General features: G+C 41.6%; 1 protein-coding gene across 1 annotated transcript; it reads left to right on the plus strand.

Moving 5' to 3' along the window:
- Positions 1–2245: 2245 nt before the first annotated feature.
- Positions 2246–19479, plus strand: LOC106909980 (uncharacterized). The gene is made up of 5 exons (XM_014976523.2): positions 2246–2888; positions 16557–16748; positions 16900–17053; positions 17128–17313; positions 17890–19479. The coding sequence occupies exons 1-5, from the start codon at positions 2594–2596 to the stop codon at positions 18224–18226; spliced, it is 1164 nt and encodes a 387-aa protein (XP_014832009.2). The 5' UTR covers positions 2246–2593; the 3' UTR covers positions 18227–19479.
- Positions 19480–20673: the final 1194 nt, after the last annotated feature.

Genomic DNA, 20673 nt, shown 5'->3' on the forward strand with positions numbered 1-20673 from the left:
CTTTGACCCTTGACCTTCACCTGTCTAATAGGAACATGAAGATGAGGAGAAAGTTTGGTTTTAGTCCAGACTTCATAAAAACAAACAGTGACTCCACCAAATGTACTGCAAGGTTTTGGACTGGCCTAACCAAAGTCCAGAGTTAGATCTGGCAGAACTGCTGTGGAGCTCAGAGTTTCTCACAATCTGGTAGATTTGGGGAACGTTTGCAAGGTGGAGTTGGGGAGATATAGGCGAGTCAAGATCCAGGGAGCCTCCAAGCAAAGAAAACTGCTGAAGTTGACTCAAAAGGTGCTTCAGCAAAGAGTCACTTTATGTGCAGCCAGGCTTCTGCAGCTTTTTAATTTTTCATATTCTTCCCCAGAACATTGGTTTTTCAGCTGAAAAGAACAGAAGACATGTCACAACGAAGATGGAAAATGATTTATTATTATCTATTGTACATCATGGCAATTTTACAGGGTTGTTTAGATTTTTATTTTATATTTTTTTTAGAAATCTTTTGTTAAAGTACACAAAAGTAATGCATGTTTCAGACTTAACATGCAGATATGAAAACATTCAAGAGGCTGTCATTTGATGGCTTAAAATAACTTTCCATTTTGGCCACTTTGGAAAGGCGGTAGCTGTAAATAATGCAGTTTGCACCAGCAGAGCTTTCCTCATCCCCATCTACAGGCTAACATTTTGTTGTTTCAAGAGGTTAGCTCTCCTTCCATCTGCATCTGTTTTCAAATCATCTTCTGTGTTTTCTATTTTTTTTTTATTCCATTCCAATTGCCTTTTTTTTCTTCTGTTTGTGTTGACACTATTTTTGCTCCTCTCTCGCTCACCGACAGCATCTTTTCCCGTCCGTCGCTCTTCTATTTTTGGTCCGAGAAGCATAAATTATTCACAGTTTTTGCACGGACTTTCAGGCTGGAAAGCTATCAACGCGAGCTTTTGTGGGTCATCACATTACACCTGAACATCCACCCCTGGCACTCACAGGCTCACACGAAGAAACAGCGACAGTGGAAGCGCGTGCCAGGAAGGTGCTGTAGTCACGTTTTTCACCGCATGGATGAAACAAAACGAAAATCCTGACGGTTTTATAAGCTCGTGATGATACATTCCTTTACATCACCTTATGGGGATTCTCTAAAGAAAGTACACCCTGATGCAGTTCTCATTGCCTGGTTTCCACTGGGTACATCAATTATACAAATTCACACACGACAGATTCCACCTTTTCATTATTTATTGAAAAAAAATCTGAAATTAAAATGGAAAGTGTTGAATAAAATTAGGCACACCACTGAAACGACAAAAGATGCATATAAAATTGGTGAGATGTTTGAATTTGAAAGCGATGTGCTGAAGCTACATGCTAACTGTAAACCTTTTTAAAAATTTTATTAAATGTTTGAGTGTTTTTAGCCATGGAAAACTGGGAATGTCATCCATCATTCCAATTAATCAGGAAGGAGAGAGTAAGCAGCTTCAAGATCCATCTGTTAAGTAGCCAACTGCAGGCTAGGCAGGAGCAGACAGCCTGACTATTTAGCTAGCTGAAATAAACTTGTTAGCTTGTTTGTTGGTCTTTAAAGAGCAGAGCAGCAAAAAAGTTTGTGCACTAAGATTTTTAAAACTGCAAAAGTTAGTCTTGTCAAAGGTTGAACAACACCAACAGCCTAACTCCGTAGTGCTAGCATTAAAGGTTTTGGACAACTAGCTATGACTTGTGGAACCGTGAAAAATGTGATTCTGTCATGATCCCAAACAGATGTTGATGCTCAGAGCGGCCTAGCTAAGGTTTAGGGCTTCACACAGAGCCAGGCTAGTTTGCTTAGCTTCTTTACTTTTGAAAACTTCCTTTTTAGATGTTCTTTCATAAGATTATGTCAGGATTGTATTTGGAAACAGAAACTGACTCAGACTTTTCAACCACGAACCCCTCATGTTAAGTGGTTTTCAGCTGCTGTTTTCATTGTCAAACCTCCTTCCACCAGGTGAGATCGCGCCTTCAGGTTGCTATTGAGGAAGCTAACATCTTCTCGATCTACAGTCTTCCCTTACAAGCGGCAGTTTGCACTGTGCTCTGAGAAACAAGCTTCAAGGGTAGACAAGGGACCAGGAATATCTGGACTTAAGGTTGCATGAGTTACAGCTCAGCAAATGAGTTGGTGTTACGCAACAGCTCAGTCAGCCCAGCTGGAGATCAGGAGGGAGAGAGTAAGCAAGCTGAGCGAATGAGTGAGCCCAGGGACAAAGAGTAGAAGGCTGGAGAGAGAATAACAGCGAGTGAGCAGAGAGCGGGGCAGATTACAGCTGGATGCGGCTCGTACGCGGACGTGCTGCCGTCTCTTACATCCCTTCTCTCTCTGTCATGCAGTGCAGCGAGATGATGAGGGGAAACACAGTTTGCTTCTATCCACAAAGGGTTTGAAGTGAAGGGCATCAAGAAGAATAAAGAAAAAGAAGATAAGAAGAAAGCAACCAACTTCCCCCCCAGTGAAGGATTTTTCCCTTTTTGTTTGCAGCCAGACGATGAGGCTGTGAGTTCAGGTCCTCGTCCCTCTTGCAGAGTTCTTCTTCTTCACTACCTGACACCATGCCACCGTGGGACAGATGGAGGAGTGGAGGCAGCTGCCTCTGGATGCTGCTGCTCCTGCCCCTGCTCTGCTGTCTGGTTCTGGCACAGGGCTCCACTCTGAGCCCAGAGGACAGCCGGTCCACCACTGCCGCGATGCTGCCAGAGGACTGGACCAGCACCATGGTGCCACTGCAGCCGGACCTGCAGACCGTAGCTCAAACGTCCACAGAGGAGCCGGCGGAGGTACCGACAGAAGACCAGACGGAGACGCCAACGGAGATGCAGACTCAGGTCTTCACCAACAACTACACAGGTGGGGTCTTCCACTAGTCAGCCACTCATTGAGAGTTTTCTGGGATTGTGTGAAGCTTTTTTTTTTTGTTTTGTTTTCAAACTTGGTTTAAGTTTATTTTAAAATGTGTTGTGACTTTTGACTGTCACACTAAAACGATTGGTCTTGGTGTGGCAAAGCCCGGCATTAACCTGAAGTAGTCTGCAGTCATGGTGATGCCAGCCGGGAAAATCAAGTTCTGATCGGGGAGTTCAGCAAATGCAAAACTTTCCACAGCTGAAAACAAACACTACATGAAATATAAATACACATTTATACATTTGCCTGAAACATTTAAACTATTTCTCAACAGAACAACACTGACTGTTTCCAGTGCTGTGCTGAGCAGTTTGTCCTCTAGAATGTTGCTCATACAAACATCCTCCCACTTTCCTCTGTAAGGACTGTCAACTCATCCCTAGTTTTAACTCATTTATTTAAATATCTGCATCTTTTTAAGGGTGCATTCTCACAAGCCCTGTTTAGACAACTTTAATCAAACTCTAGATCATTTGTTTTGAAGTCCAGTTTGTTTGGCGAGGTGTGAATGTGTAATCAAACTCTGATGCGGACCAAAAAAAGCTAACTGATCCAACTGCAAATGTAAGTCTCTGTTTGGCTGAAGTGAACTCTGGTGTGGTTTGAATGCGCATGTGAACACCAAACTGACCAGAGACCCCTTAAAAAGCAGGAAGCGGACTACAGTGCAGGGCATTCTGGGTAAATACAACCAAAACAAACGTGCAAGTCTAGCGCTACATGGAGAAATGGCTTGTGGTCTTTTGCCAAAGACGAAAGAGAAATCCTACAAGCACTAAAATCTGACGCCACTCTTATTTTTGTTTGTATTTCATGAAGAAGGAAGTTGCGTTCAGTGTCATCTTCAGAGATTTTAGTGTTGTTTCCTTCAGTAGTTCTTGGTGCAGCGCCACCACAGCCCAGGAGGTGAACAGATTTTTTTATAGGGTTCGGTTCATTTGACAGAGTGCAGTGTGAAATTGAACAAATATTATAATTTTGGTCCCCGATCGAACCAAATCTACCGACTGTCATGTGGGAAAAACACCCCAACAACCAACTTCCATCATAAACCTGAAAAGCCGAGCTACTCTCTAACATCTGGTTAATGCTATCCATTTCTGGAATTAAAAACAGTTACTTAGTTACTAGGATTGAAAAAAAGAACTGCAGCGCCTCACCAGCACTTCAAGCAAAGGTATGAGCCGAACACAGCTGGGTTGTATCTGGACAGCTGCTCTGCAGTGGTGAAGTCAAATAACTTTTAAAGTACTTGTTTATATTTATGGCATTTTTATAACAAATGAAGGCAATAGTTACTTGATTGTGCTATAAAATGGCACAATGTGCCTAGAAAACATATAATACCCCATTTATGTCGTAATCAGGCCATAAAAAGTATTAAAATGTTCCTCTGTAATGTCTTTTTGATTTTGACTCTGAAAACAGATGATGAATAAAGACTTTTATCAAATTATAAAAGGAAACACAAAGGGAAAGTTTTATATAAAACCTGAACATTTCTTAGAACCAAACACTGAATCTAACTTCAAACGGTACTCCACAAACACTGATTTCTTTAAAAACGACACAAAAAATGTCACAGAAATATATACTGGCTAATACAACTTTTATCCGTGTAAAAAAAAACAAGTGTAACTGACTATTTTAAAAGAGTTAAACATCTATTTTTGCTTTGTAATGCCACGCCATGATGATGTTTTTAGAGCATCGAACAGCTTTTAATCAAAACCCAACAGCTAAGTGAGTTTAAATTTCACCAACAGATTGATATTTCACATGTAAGGACACTTGCTTATATGCTAACTGGGACAGCAATGAGTGGGAATAAGTTGGCGTGCCGTCGGACCTGAGTGCTGCTTACTTCTTAATGAGGTTCCTTCTTAGTTTTAGACCTGGATGTGTGTGTAGCTGAAAGTGTTCAGCAGTGAAGTTGGAGGTGAGGCGCGCAGGAGCTCGCGTGCTTGTTGTCGGCGGCGGTGTGCTTCAGGTGTTGCCGTGGAAAACAATTCATTAAAGCTGGAGCTGTTCAGGCTGAAGGGAACGCTGCAGCGCCGCTCGCATGACTTCACTTCCACTGGAGCATGAGCTTCCACTCTCCTCTGTCGATGTGACTCGTTTTTCCTCCTTTTCCGTCATTTATTCTCCTGTCCTGCGTTTTTTCCGCGGCCACATCGTCACGTGCTTACGTGAACTGCCCAAAGCGGATCACAAAAAAAAAAAAAAAAACGTGCTCGGTACACACTCGTTCACTCACAAACACAAGAAACGGACGCTTAGACCGCAGAAATCTTCTTAAAGGTTTAGAGAGTAAACACAGTTGCTTATTTCATAATGGCAGCTTTCTGTCTAACCGAGCCAAAGTAAGCACTTTATGCTTTAACAGCACACACACACACACACACACACACACACACACACACACACACACACACACACACACAAAGAGATCAGCTGGCTTGCCACATTGCACCACATGCGTGAATTCCACCAGACCGGAGCTTCGGCTGTGTGAGGGCATTTCCGAACATTTCAAATCCCGAAGCTGTGATTAATATCAAAGTGTTCGTCGGACGGTAAACTACTTTGCTTCGTTCAGATTTCATTTGATTTGTTTGAAGCCGTTCTTTGGCTTTAGAGTTGGGTTGCAGCAGCAACACCGGGTTTATGTTTGGGACATTTTTGTCATTTTTAAATTGGCTTCCTGTACAGAACAATTAATTCCAATTAAATAGGCTGTCAGAAAGGCTTTTTCACCACCGGACCCCAGGGATTCTGTGACAAATGAAAGGCAGTCGGAGCTATTTCCCAAGGAGCCGGAAAACTTTATTTAATAGGCCTACATTTATTTTTAAAAAGCAATCATAGGGTCACGCAGTACTATTTGCACAACTTGGACTCATTTATTTGTGGTGGCTTTTGTTACAGTTTACAAAGCAGTGAAGAATATTTGCTCTGTTACAGATTTCTTTTATTCTTGTTTAGCTCCATCAGATTTGGATGCTTCACACCACTGACAATTTGGATTATCTGATTACTGCCTGTACTGTAGAATCATGACACCTGTTAAATCAAACTCGTCTGACGACATGATGTCGGCTCAAAACTTCAAAAAGTGACAAATCAGATAAAGAAGAAAAAGTCTAAGTTTTGGTGCTAGGATGAGGTGGGGGGCAAGGGGGTTTGGCCGAATCAAAATTAGTGTATTTTGAAAAACTGGTATGGAAACACTTAAGATTACATGAGTCACATGATCAACAACCAGATTTTAATACTGGTGGAAATGACGAAGAAGACAACAGGAAGTGGTAGGAGGATGATGAGTCAGCATGTTTTAATGACTCATCATATGAACAAACTTATTCACATGTGATTTTAATTCTGTTCCTTATTTAATGGAAACACAGCAAGTGTGAAATTGTGTTTATTTTTTACTTTAGCGAAACACTGACAAAGTTTTGAGCACGTTTGCAATGGAAATGCAGCAGCTGTTGTTCAGTGGAACTGACACAACTGCACACAAACTCTCATATTGGTAGATGGTTGAGGAACCTCCTTCATTCTGAGCCAGAATCCAGAACTTCACATGGCATTAAAGTTATTTTTTCTGGTTTGGAATGCAGACTTTCACACTTTTTGGAGAAAATGGACCATAAGTCTGGGCAAAGCTAAGATTCTCAGTCACAAAACGATGAAAGTCTCCTTCCAGGCTAGGAGTCAGTCTATTCCAGCAGGGGGAATACACTGCAGTAGAGAAAGGTTTGGTCTGTTGTGATTAAAGCAAAGCTGTCAATGTATCAGACTCTCTAAATTTTGATGTTTACTTATATTCCCAAGAGTCAGATCACGACCAAAAGAACCAGATCCCATATATAAGCAGCTATAATGTGCTTCCTTCGTTGGGTGGGTCCTTATAGATAAGGTAAGTCACCCAGGTAAGTCTCGGGGCAGAGTTACTGCTCCTCCACATCAAAACGGGTCAAGTGATGATGCTATGTCGGGTTCCACCCTGTGGAAGTTTTCCAGTACATAAGGCAGACCCAAAACTCCATGGAGAGACAATGAACTGATGGACGGACAGGCAGATGGATGGACGGATTGATGGGCGAACGGACTGGGGTTCTTCAGATAACACCTCAAGAGCCACAGTCATCCAACTTTTCGATGTATCCCTGTTCTAGCTCAAATCAAATAAATCAAATGAATGACTTATTACCAGGCCTTAGTAAAAATTCATAAAGTTCCAGGAAGTAATTTCTCTAAAAGTTTCTTGTGGATGTCTAGTTGGTAGAAGCCTCGGTTGGTGTTGGTTTGCTTAATGTCCTGGTGTTCCAGATTAGTGGCAAGCAACCTTCTGATAAGTAGTGTTTATTTCAGCTTTAGAGATGCGCTAAGCTGCGACATTAACACGGTAACACAACCTATTGACCTCAACAGTGTAGGCGAGAGGTAATGTTAGTGCTAATCCCCACATGAGGCCTCTCACTGACTGAACTATCTTTAATCTGTCCTGGCTGCAGTTCACTCATCTCTCTTTTACTTTTTTTATTTATTTTATTTCAGAATTTATTTTCCTTAAACATTATTTTTCTGTGTCTAGATTTTAGTCACCCAACTCCTCTGCTGATTCTAGATTCTAGGCATGACCAGGTGCCCTGTTATTGCTGTTAAGAGCTGAATAATTTAGCAGTACCATAAATACTGACCAAAAAAAAAAAAGAAAAAGAATTCAGATTTAGATTCATCCGCATGACAGTAAGCTGCTTATTCTTCGCTCCGAGTCCAGTAGGACGTTTGGCCAAAAGACTTAAATGTAGATGCTAACCCTTTACCGGGGTTTCAGTCAAATGAGTTTATGGTTAAAGCCAATTAGCCTTCTCTATTTCAGGTTTTTTCTAGCACTAACTATCCTGCTGACATGTTAACACACAGCAGAACGGATTTTCTCTCTGGAAGCAGATATATGTTAAAGCCAATTACCTTTGTCCATTCAAGGTTTTCTATTCTTGGTGCTGGATGCAAGACTTTGTGCGTGAGTTTCACCTTAGCGTCCAAAACAAGGACTGTAGACCAGAAATTTTGTTGCAACATAACTGGGAATGTATATTTTTTTAAAAACCAAGAAAACGGCTTCTGAAAACCTATCAGGAGATTAATTCTTCCCTTTGATTTTTACCCGTTTGTTGCTTTTACAAATCAATCTGTGTGTGGAATTGGTCTCAATCAGGCAGCATCACCTTGTTGATTTCAAACCATTTCTGTGTAGCTCTAGCTGGATGTTTTGGGTTGTTGTCTTGCTGGAAAATAAGTGTTCCCTTAAAAACTGTGATTGTAGCCAGAAACATTAATGGTGTGATAACACCAAATGCGTTTCTCGCGTCTGGTTTACATTCAGAGTTTATGTGGAGGCACAATGAGGGCCCGTCATGGCATTGGATGTGTCAAGCGGATCCAACGCGTCCGATAAATAGGCCAGCAACAGAAAACAATGGCTAGAGGGATTTTGACGGACCCTCAACACGCCTCCTCCACATAGACTTTGAATGTCAGCCAGACGCGCCTGACATGTAAAACGCTAGGTGTAGAGCAAAATGTCAAGCATCTGCATTCAAAGTGCATACCGGTCGAATTTGAAGCGTCAGACATGTTTTTGACACGTGTAACCCATTTGGTATGAACACACCACAATGAACCAGTGAACCAGCTGTCTTTGTATTAGAATCACTAGAAACAAACTCATGGCACTCAAGTGATTTCCACTCCACTCATCTTGAGACTAGCACCAATTAGTTGGACCTCTGTTGAATTAGGTCAGTTTTCACTATGATACTTGAGTTATTTTTGTCAAAAAAAATTGTAAAAAGTAACAAAAGGGTAAAACATCCAAGGGGGTGAATACTTTTTGTAGGCATTGTAACTGAACTTTAACCATAAACTTAAATTGTGAAGTTATACAAAGCTAATTACCCTATGGATGAACCAAAAGCATGGATGGACAGGTTTTCCTTTGTCCACTTCCCAACCAGAAACACACATAATCCGGAAAGGATTTTGAAGTGTGCCAGCTTAAAGGATTGTCAAGCCTCGGAGTGATGCGAAAAATTTACAGCAATATCCTCTGGTACACCACAGAGCAGGCGACTTTACTTAGACAAGAAGTTGCACCAGCCAATTCAGTCTCTTTGATGAGAAAAATCCTCATTGGTTAGACAAACAACATAACATGCCAGTTTTGCAAACCCTGCACACCAAAACAGAAGAGATGGCTTTCTATGTGCAGGAACTAAAAACTGTCAAGAATCATAAGTTAGGTGTAGTTAGTGGCCTCTAGTCCAGAACTTGTGATCCGTAGTGACAAGTTTACTGAATTGTGAGTTTTTAAGTTGGTAGCGATTTCTCATCCCTATAAATATCCTTTACAGCAAAAAAAAAAATTAATAAATAAAATCAACTCCCCCCCCCCTTTAAACGACAGCGTTGGGATTTCTGCCAGCCTGAATGGCGGGTAAAATTTCTTTGGATATAAACACACATGCCCCAAAAGAGCCGGAGGTATTTATGTCAGCAGCTCACACTGGCGTCACTTCAGGTCCCCGCCGGCTTGGAGAGCTTCGGACAAAGACGTCCCTCTGTCTGCTGTCTGTCAATCCAATATAGCTGCTGGCAGTGACTCCGCTTCGTTATTACCTTCCCACAGTTTAAAAGTGGCTGCTGAACAAAGACACTTAGTGAGGGACTGAATTGAGCCTTCCCCTTCCTCACTTCGGTGAGGCAGCGAGAAATTAAATGAATTGCAGGAACCAGGAAGGTAAAGATGTAGCACAGTTAAACTTGCGTAGAAAGTTGTATACTAACATGCCACAGTTCAATACTAGACTTAGGTTGATTGACTGTATAGGACAGATTTGCCACAATTATTACATCAACTCTCGATCCAAGTTTCTGTGCATGGAAACATTGATTTTTATTCATGGCATTCAGACAGGAAACAGGCAGTGACGTGCTAAGGTTAGGAATCTAACCCCAGACAACTGGTTCGTGTACTAATAGCCTATGAACATGTGGGTCTCACTCTACCACCATGCCAGCAATGTCACCTTGTATGACATTTTAAGTGAAACTTTAAAGGTCGGTCTACTAGTTTGGATAGATCAAAGTTTTCAGTGCATTTTCCAAAACCTTAAATGGCTTTGGAACCCTCTGATGTCAGATTGATATCAATTACTTTGTTTTTGGGCCTTGATGTGTCGCTTTCAAATCTCCTTTTAATCTACTTTATATTTAGTCAGGCAGGGTCTGTTAAAGTGAAATCTTCATTCTACAAGTATGGCAGCACACAAGCTAATGAAACTGAAACAAAAATACCTTTAATATTCACTGTACGTTTATTATTTAACCAGGGAGACAATTACTGTTTTGCTTCTCCTGCAACTTTTATATGTTTTTTTCCCCCTTTACCTCCTATGCATTGTTTGACTGATGTGTTAAAAATTAATTCACAAACCAATGAGTAAGCATTTCCATCTGCAACTGCAACGAAGGCTAATCACTGGCTGGAAACAAGATGGGCATTTGAAATATTCGCTTGTCAACAGTGCAGTTATGTTTCCACAAATTGGTAGTTGCCAAGGAGATTAATATTAACGTCTTTAGAGGTCGGGACTTTGGAGGTAGGTTCCTCACAATGTGGGCGTGAATATGGGTGGGAACATGGGCTGGACTGTGGGAACCTGGGTGGGCCAAGAACAAGGAGGAGCTGTACTCAACTAGGTCACCTGGCATAGTTGACATTGCTGGCTAGTTTACACTAGTTTCTCCAATATCTCTCAGTATATTTGATCGTTGCGGGTTTCCCAGTCCAGTTGATGCTGTATGTGTTCTTCCGCCACAACTGACAAAACCATTTGGACCTCAAGGTTCGACCACGGAACAGTCAATTTGCAGTTCAACATCTCGCCAACTAGTATGGTCTCACCGCGATTTGAAAATGGTGGTTGAGGTGTTGATGTAAATCCACGGGCCAATCAACAAATTTAGTCTGCTGCCAATCAAATTGCTTGTATTGTATACAAGCAATTTGGTTCAGCTTGTACCACCCCTGAGGTGGTTCCAAAAAATGGGGAAGAACTGCGCAGGATGGAGATAAATCTGGCTGAGGTTTACTGGAGAAGAACAGATTAAAGCCAGGCCCGTTGTACACACACCCTGTTACCAAGCTCTGGACCAGAGGACTTTGGTTTGCTTGCAAAATATAACCTTGGAGGTTTTCCTGGGTGAACCTGGCCCATAGTTCCCCTGGTTACACTAATTAAAAGCTCCAGGTCACTTTACACCGTCTGCTGCAACAGTGACGTTGGCTTTTTAGCTTGTGCTCTATTTACCTGGACAGATTATCTTCTGTCAGTTGAAGGTAAAGCTGTTAGTTAATGGAGAGAGAAAGTACCTCTTTCTCTCTCCATTGCATTCATTCTCTGTGTATGAAAGAATGCAAAGCATAAGAAGTATAAGGTGTTGTTAAATGGTACTGACTTCATGTTCGTAAATGAAAACTCCAGAGGTTGTAGGCAAAATACCCACGGCTTCATGTGTTTGCTTGGGGACATCCACTACGCAAGCAGAGACAGAGCTGAGGGGATTAGGTAATCAGTTGTGGTACAGCGCATCGGCGAGTGGCAACCGAAATAGATATGCGGATGGGGAGGACACAGAGAAATGATGTTTGAGGTCAGATCACACAAGAGAGCATCTGGAGCAGAGGGAAAACAAAAGCTGAGGAAGGGACACGTGGCAGGGGCACGTCAGCAGTCAGCCATGAATGCCATCATTCATTAGCTTCAGTTCCGACTTTCAGCGTCTAGTAAAGGCTGACTCAGATTATTTGTATGTTGGTGCATTGTTTGTTTGGAGTGTTTCAGATCTGTAATGTCCAACTTTAAGACATTTCTAGAAATCTTTTGAGTTGTGGCAGAGAAAGGGGAAATAAAGGTTTTTCAGAATGCATGTGATGGAAGAAGTCACGTGTTTTTAGACTTTACATTGGTATAAATATGTTCAGGTCGAACCATAAAGAAGAATGGAATATTCTGTAGTACGTTGCAAAAGTACAGCCTGAACTTTTCCACATTTTAGCAAGTTGCAACCGCAGAATGCCGTGCATGCTTGATTTCTGTTAGTCCAATACAATGTGGTGCATAATTGGAAAGTAGAATGGAAATGATACATGCAATTCAAACATTTTCATCAATAAAAAGTGACATGTATTTGTTTTCAAACACCTTAAGCCTCCCACAAACCCTCTAGGTAACCTGTTTCCCTCCTCGCCTGTGGTGGTGCTGTTTCTTTCTCGTGTTAAAAGAAACAACACAGAAGCCTCTGAAGAAGACACAGAGTTCACAAAATGTTAAACAGTAAACTGTAACTGAAATCCTACAACTGAAATCCAGATGTTATTGGTTGTAGGATTTCTCTTTTCTCTTTGGTAAAAGACCTGCAGGCATTTCTCTCGCTAGCGCGAGACTCAGACGTTTGTTTTGTGTATTTGCATTTACCCAGAATGCCCTGTGCTTTCGCTTGCTTCCTGCTTTCCCACTTGCAGTCACATATGTATTCAAATCACACCAGAGTTAATTTCATCCAAATTGAGACGGAGGTTTGTAGGCAGATCAGAGTTTGATTACGGATTCACACGCCTCCAAATGAACCAGACTTTCTAAGCAAACAGACTGGAGTTGGAGTTGGTTACTCTGAGTTTTATTTAGGAGCATCGGAGCAAAAAGACCTGCAAATGCACACCAAGAAATTTGGAAAACTATGATTTTCCTCCACCACTCTTTGTTAAGTTTGCCTTCTAAAATCCCATTAATGTTCATAAAAGTTATTAGTAGTAACTTGGCAAAATGTGGCCAAAAAAAAAAAAAATCAGGTTTTGAGAAAACTTTAGCAAGGTTCTCTGGTTTATCTGTGAAAGGTTTGTGGGAACAAGGACTAATCTTTATTTAATCACAGATTAGTCCAAGTGACTCTCCTGACAGAGACAAGTGGGGATAGTCATGAAGAAGAACGGTGCAGAGTGAATGTTTGGTTGGCACTACCGGGTTGCCGGGGTCGGATGTGTCAGAGTTGTATTAGTGAAGCAAGAGGATTAGGCAAATAGACCAAAGAGCTAAGTCAACACTCACACACACACGATGCTTGAGCTGATTTCAACCACTTGCTTTTGTCATGGACCCACAAATTGGTGTGAAGGAAATGTTCTTTAAATAATATTGGCATGAGTTTTAGGTTTTATTACTGCTGCTCCCCACCAGGAGCTTCAACCCTCAGGGAGACTTTGTACCTCTTTCTCTGGCCACTAAGGTATGGAATTGGGAATGTTATAGTTTATGTGATTAATTATGTTGTTTTTCTTCATCTAAACACACAAATAATTTTTAGTTCTTTTCCACCTACAGCCTGTATATGTGTCTCACTCTACTGCATTTTTCCCTAATAATTACCCAATATTAATATGAGTGATAATAATACCCACTGTACATAAAATGCACTCATGGAACATTAAAATGTCAATACAGTAACTCAACAGTAAAGCAGCGTACCCATTCACACTGATCCAAGTATACACGCACTATTCAGAACAAGCATTCATCAAAAGTGAAGAATGCTTGACCTCAAAGATGTGACAAGAGTATTTAGCCTGAGGAGAGGTCTCCACAATCGATTGCCCTGAGTTTCTTTTGTCCAGCTCACGCTCTCAGGTTTTCTACACTGAGTTAATGCATCAGGCAATGGTCCAACTCTTTCTGTCTTCCATAGGGTGTGTGTACCTTACCCTTACCCTGACCCTACCCTAACCGTAAGGCACAATATGAGAGCAGCAATCATCAAATTTACAACAAACTTTGAGATGGCTGTAAATACGTGACAAAGAAAATTCCAGCCTTTTCCCCACTAAGTGTAGATGAAGTCCAAGTTGCCAATAGTGTGTATGTATGAATGTGAGAATCAGTTGTTGAATGTGACTTGCATTACTTTGAGTGGTTGGAGTACATAACAATGCAATCGATTGTCTACTGTTGCTGTATGCCAACACCTTTAGGTGTTTTTTTTTTTTTACTTGTGTGACTTCAACACGTGGCATGGGACAATTTTTTATGTGTCCCATCTGAAGTCATGACAAAACAGCACTCCATGATGTTACTTTTTAATAAAAATTGATCAAGGCAAAACAACAAAAACTCTAAGCACCTGGCCCATATCGTTTAAGAGTTGCTTCTTTTTATTTCTGCAGTGACTAAATTATCCCATCCATCCATCCATTTTCTTTACACCCTTGTCCCTTATTGGGGTCGGGAGGGGTGCTGGTGCCTATCTCCAGCTAACGTTCCGGGCGAGAGGCGGGGTCACCCTGCACAGGTCGCCAGTCTGTCGCAGGACTAAATTATCTGTTTGCTCTATTCTTTGGTTGATGCAATAATCTGGTGATGGATCTAAATAAAATCCCAATAAAAGTAACAATAAATGGGGATTTACTGCACAGTCAGATAACCAATACATGAGCTCCCCGTTTGCCGAAAAGTGGAACGATAATTTACTCGGATGAATGTCACCTCCTTTCAGTTTAATATCCTGATCTTATTCAGATGCAAATTTCAGTCATTTTTATCCTTTTGGGCAGGTTTTAGATATGTCAAACACATGAAAGAGAATCCTAGTCTGTTTTCAGCAGTAGGAATTATGGAGGTGATGCACAGACCTACAAAGCACACCCAATTCCTACTTGAGTAATGATATTTTCTGACTGGAAAATCAAAGTGCGGAGAGTCATTCTACAAGTTAAAATTTTTCATCTCCGCTCCGCTTTATCTGCCTCGTCAGTTTCTGGCTCTGGACGTCTAGGCGTTCTGTTCCCTAACTCCTTAACTCTGTTACTGTTTGCTACTTATTACACCATATAATGCTCCAAACACTTCAAAATGATCAGTCCTAAAAGGTTCTGTCCCAGATACTGCATGTAGGCTAAATAACCTGGTTGAAATGATGCAAAAATGATCGATAATCCCCATGAAATCACTAAAAACCAGAGTTAAATGAGGATTTGGCAGACATTGTCTTCATGGTTCACTACAGTCAGTGATGGGTTTTCATACCGCATGTTATCCCAGAGATACAGTTTAGCAAGAGTCCAGAATGTGACGGCCATTAGTTTGAGGAGGCAATTACTTTTTTTAGGGCCAGGTTCACTCAACTTTTTTCTCCTGATAATGAATCTGCATTGTATTTTACTCAGGGTATCTTTGTCTAATGGTAAAATCGGTTTGATGATCTAAACCAGAGCAAAGAAAATAAAAGAAGAAATATGCAAGGGAACAGAAATGGGTTATAAATCCATCTTTAAAAAAAAAGAAGAAAAAAAAAGACTAAAACAAAAACTAACAGCCTGCCCATTTTTTCCCAGTGCTCTATCCTGTATCCCTATATGCACGTGTCTGGTGTGTGTGCTTTGACGTGACTGCCATCATCTTTGCACAAGATCACGGGATAGTCTCTCTCGCTGTCTCTAGCATTGCAGAAATCCTCCCATCTGTCACTCCTAATCAGCAGAGAGCAGCCTGCATGTTCACAGGGTCTTACAGTGGGATGACATAGGCCCACAAACACACTCATAAACGAGCACACACACTCCCAGATTACATTCATGCTGACACAGTAAGTAATAGAGAAGAATCCTGCTCCCCTCTGGCTATTACTCATTATAGCAACATCTGGAAACACGAAAAAGCCATTAGAACATTTACAATCTGCAGAAAACTTCCTTATTTATGATATAATTCATTACTTGTTTTTACAGTATAAATATCATGACGTGAATTATGTAAATTCAAGCTTTGCAAAATCATAATGCAATATTGCTACACAGGCTGGATCGGCATAAAAAATGGATTTCAATCTACTCATCAGTCCATCCATTTCTCCATCCAACAGTCACTGAGCAAGAGGTGGTATCTACAACTTGCATAGATCCCCAGTAATGTGGGAATATCCACAATAATTTTATAGAAATCTAACATATTTTCAAACGAGGAGGGAGTGGAAATGAAAAAGGAACTAGGAGAGTTCATGACAGGTTAGTGGATACAGCTGGGGTAAGAGGAAAAAGAGGAAGTGATTAACAGCTGGGAAGGGGATAATGATGGGATGAGGTGAGGTAAAAAAAAAAACAAAGAGAACTAAGAGAGAGAAAGACACCTGAACTTAACAGTAAACCGAAAGGTACACTAACCAAAAGAAACAAACCTAAAACACATTGAGACTAAACTGACACAAGGGATAAACTAAAGAAATAACCAAGAAATGATCAAAATATAGACTTGGATGAAGCACCAAGTCCAAACACTAATAGATCATAACCCAGTTTTAAAACACCCATACTTTCTTTGACATCTTGTCACAAGGACTTCCAACCACAAGAACAGCAGAGAAGGTCATTATTACCACTTTTACCAGGTATACCAGGTATTCCTGGTATACCTGGAATATCATCCACTTTACAGAGTAAAAATAAAAACAAGGGTCCACATGATAATGCTTGGTCTTTGTTTCCCTTTCAATCAGGTATGTCCTGCGTCCCCGTCCTGCCACCTCGTCGGGGTTCCTTCTACGTGGAGAGTGGAACAGGCATGTCGGTGGGCAGTGTGCTGGCCTTCTGGTGCAGGGAGGGATACCAGCTGGTCGGCAGCGACAAAATCTCCTGCCATGTCAGAAGCGGCAAAGCGCAGTGGAGCAACTACCTACCCGTCTGCGAAGGTGCATAGATCCATCTTTGAATGTGGTTATGTATACTGCATTATTAATGGTCAACGTCATTATCTTATGGCTCAGCCTTGAAGTCAATCCAGTCCAGAGGGAAAACAAATGATCGGAAGTGTTAATATAAGCATGTTTTATCTTATAACAGCGATCCCCAGACCGGAGGACCGTGGACTGAGAGTGGCCGTGTTGGCTTCAGTTGTGAGTGGCATCGTCATTTTCGCCATGTCCTTATCCTTCCTCGTCTGCTGCCTGCAGGAACGATCTAGCCGGGACCGTGCCAAGAAAGACTGCCGGAGCAGGTGGGCTTGGGCATTTGGCTGAGAGACATGTTGGCTTGTTCTCTAGTTAGCTGAAACACCTTTGTCTTGGTCAGACGCAGAGAGAAGAGATCAGGCCGCCGCAGTGAATGCTGGCTGGAGACGGAAGAGGGAGAGTGGGAAGCCTTCCCTCCACCCAAGATTTTCCACCTGTCCCAAAGGATGAACCCCCGTCTGGCACCCGACAGTCCCCTTTACCTGACAGGAGGCCTCAATGGATATGAGAACAGAGGATACCAACGGTAAACCACCATAACAAACCAAATCAAAATGATTTTAAAGTTTACATAGAATAATACCCAAACTCAAGATTTTCTACACCTGAACATAGTGTATGATAAACTACTTTGTCATACACTACCTTGTTGTCACACATTTGGCAATAACTGGTTTAGGTCTTTATTTTAGGAAGGAGACAATATACTAAAATATTAGATTTTACTCCTTGACTGCTAATGGTCAAATCTCATTGGCATTTTATGATCTGTTCAAAGAATGTGCTTCTGCACTGGAGACCGTGGTAGGAGTCTATTCCACACTCTGTCACTGAGTCCTTGGACCTACCTCTATCAGTGTGCCCCAGAGCAGCTGTAGCAACTATCCAGTAGCTTTCCACCATTAGCGTGTGACAAGCTTGAATTGATGAATGACTTAATGTAATGTGAAGAGCTTTGGGCTCCTCTCGACTTGATATAATGCTATGCAAGTACAAGCCATTTACCATTTGAGTCTTGGAACCTTAGACACTTTGAACTCAAACATTACATTGGCTTGCATTGACTAACCGTGTTCTTCTCGTTGTTCTGTGTCCTGTTCAGGAGTCAGGAGAGTCTGCTGAAGACCTCTCTGCCTGGACTCTACCGGTCTGAGTCCCAGCTGTACCCACATGTCGTCCTCCAGAGGGTTCCTACTCCTACTGCACCCTCTGCTCCTTCCGCTCCATCGGCTCCTCTGTACCTCCACCTTCCCCCGTCTTCTTCGGCAGGCTCCTCCCCAGCCCACACCATTACCCAAAGCCAGCCACGGATCATGGCGCAGTACCCCACGCCAACGTATCCGCCCAACCCCAACACAGCTGTGCCTACTTACCCCCACCCAACACCAGCTCCTATTTACCCCAATCCTAACCCACCACCTCAGAGGCCGTGGCAGTAGTTTTGTCTTCTGTTGTCCTGCTCTACAGGGTGTTCTAGCTGGCTATGCAGAAGAAGAGCAAAGAAAGAAAAGGCCCGAGTCACATTCTGAAGAAGTCCTTTTAGGTTTTCTTATTCCCGTTTTCTCTGTTGAAAATGCCCTGCTCCAAAGCAGACATGAAGGAAATGCAGCAAACAACAAAGTACTCCTTGTTACTGCATGCTTGAAGCACTTTTCCTACCGCCAGCACTTTACCAGTGAACAGTTGAGTTTTTTTAGTTCTACCTGAAATGTTGGTGAAACAGAAGGCCATCAGCAACATCTCTGCTTTCTTACAAGGAACTCTATCATTCCAGTAAACAAAGGACCTTGGGCTGGGGTTGTAATTTGTGCACTAACCTAATTTGTAAGAGAAACCTGCTGTAGTAGGTGTGTTTAGGCAGCTCTAAGCCATTTAATGTATTTTCTATCATTAACTGCTTTTAAGGAAGATCCCTATCAGCCTTTTTTCAGGTGTTGCTGATCTAATTAAGTTTTAACTAAGTGAAATGATGCTTATGTATTGACTAGAGCTGTGAGTAAGTTAATGATTGGAGGTCTTAATATTCTTGTACTTCCTGGACCTATGACTACAACCGGCACTGTGACTGAATGCTGCTGTTGTTCCAGCCACTAAACAAATCTATTTTGCACTATTTGTATGGATTTCAAAATATAGAGAGATCTTCTCAGTTGATCTTCAACACCAAAACAGTTCTGTTAATGTTTTCTCTGTGTGTTATCTTACAAAAGTCAGCACTCAAGTGCTTGACTGACTAGACATTGTGACATTCCCCAACAGGGGGACAGTGGTTTGCTTAGATCGAGTATATAGAGCTTTCTTTGAGTCCTACAGCACCAGAGTTCAAAGAGCAAAGTATATGTTGACGATGATCATTTTTAAGATAATCTCTGGTTTTATATAATAAAAGTGGTGTAAAAAAAATGCAAATCTATTGTTGATCCATTGTAAACTCTGTTGAGTTTGTGTATAAAGTCTAGCAGTATAGATTACAGTCCCTTGCAAAAGTAAACATACAGTCTCTCTTTCATCCTTCCACATTTTGGGTGGCAATGAAGTACAAGTTCACGACTGTCATACTTTTGGGGTATCTACTAGCTTTTTGTCTGCCCTTCTGTGCACAAATGCTCAAGCTCAATAGGAATTGGGAAGCAAGCATAGGATTTAGGTTGGGACTCGACTGATCTAACAAATAAAAGTGCTTTGATCTAAACTGTTCTGTTGTATTTCTGGATGTATGTTCAGGATCATTGTACTGCTGGACGGTGAGCAAGTCTTTTGCAGCCTCTAAGAGGTTTTCTTCCATGATTGCTCTTATACACTTATCCTCCGTCCATCTTTCCTTTAACTGTTAAAGTTGCATGAATCTGGAGACGGTTTGTTCAGGATGCTGTGCGATATTAAGCCCCTTCTCCATTGTCAACTTTCAGTCTAGCTGGTTAATGTCTGGTTTGGGTCTAGCCACATGCCTGTTGGCAATGTGTATCTCACTATATTGGGTAGGAATGTGGGAATGTGAGCGGACATTAGCTCTGGTCAATATGTCGATAATATCATTTTGTCTCTCTTTATATTCGTTTGTTACGCGTTGCCCTGAACCATTTACACTGTAAGCGCTATTCCGCAAGTACCGCCTATGCCTATCCAGTGACATAGAACTATGAGCCAATCAACGAATGCAGTCTGCTGCCAAACGAGTCGCTTGCATTCAATACCTGGCATGACCCGGCTAATCTTGGATCCGTCCAGGATCCTACCCTGACACGAATCTGTCTGGAACCGATTGAGGAAGAACCAGTTAAAGCCACGCCCATGGAGAGGAGGCTTTATCAATCTGACCAGAGTAACTTCGTCCATGTTTCCTGTGTCCCCAACAAGAGTTGTGGCAATAACTTCCTTCTTGTCATTCCTCCATAAAAGTCTGTTTGTCTGTATTGACTTATAATCATTCTTCTGACAGGTTCTCACAGCTGAACTGTGGATGTCTGCAGCTCTTCCAGATTTTACCACAGGCCTTTCATTAATCATGCTTCTCTGCTTAATATTTCCTATGGCAGCACATTTCTGCCAAAAACTCTGAGGAGCGTATTCATTTATTATTAGTAATTGTTTTACCACTTGTTGTGCTGCATTCACGGGTCTGTGAATAAGTGGAAATGTCCATGGTCAAAGCATGCTCTGTTGATTAATAAATGATGCTCTGTTGTGTTTCCTTAATACACCCCTCAGGATTTTTGGCAGGAATGTGATGCCATATTCTTCTTACCTGGCCAGTCATTTTATTTGCAATTACTAAAAAGCTAAATTTGGCACAGGTTGACTTAAATAATTAGATATCATTTTAAGGCGATTTGTTCCTTTAAATTTCATAATTGGTGTCAGAGTAAAGAGGCTTAGATGCAAAAGA

Source organism: Poecilia mexicana, unplaced genomic scaffold (genome assembly GCF_051168715.1).
Source record: "Poecilia mexicana isolate PSO_F unplaced genomic scaffold, ASM5116871v1 scaffold_23, whole genome shotgun sequence".
Lineage (NCBI taxonomy): Eukaryota > Metazoa > Chordata > Actinopteri > Cyprinodontiformes > Poeciliidae > Poecilia > Poecilia mexicana.

Bases quoted from the DNA above. Each gene is read 5' to 3' on its own strand.
- LOC106909980 (XM_014976523.2), top strand. From the start codon at position 2,594: ATGCCACCGTGGGACAGATGGAGGAGTGGAGGCAGCTGCCTCTGGATG. The intron at 2,889-16,556 runs GTGGGGTCTTCC...CCTTTCAATCAG, and splicing joins CTTCACCAACAACTACACAG to GTATGTCCTGCGTCCCCGTC. The intron at 17,314-17,889 runs GTAAACCACCAT...TGTCCTGTTCAG, and splicing joins GAGAACAGAGGATACCAACG to GAGTCAGGAGAGTCTGCTGA.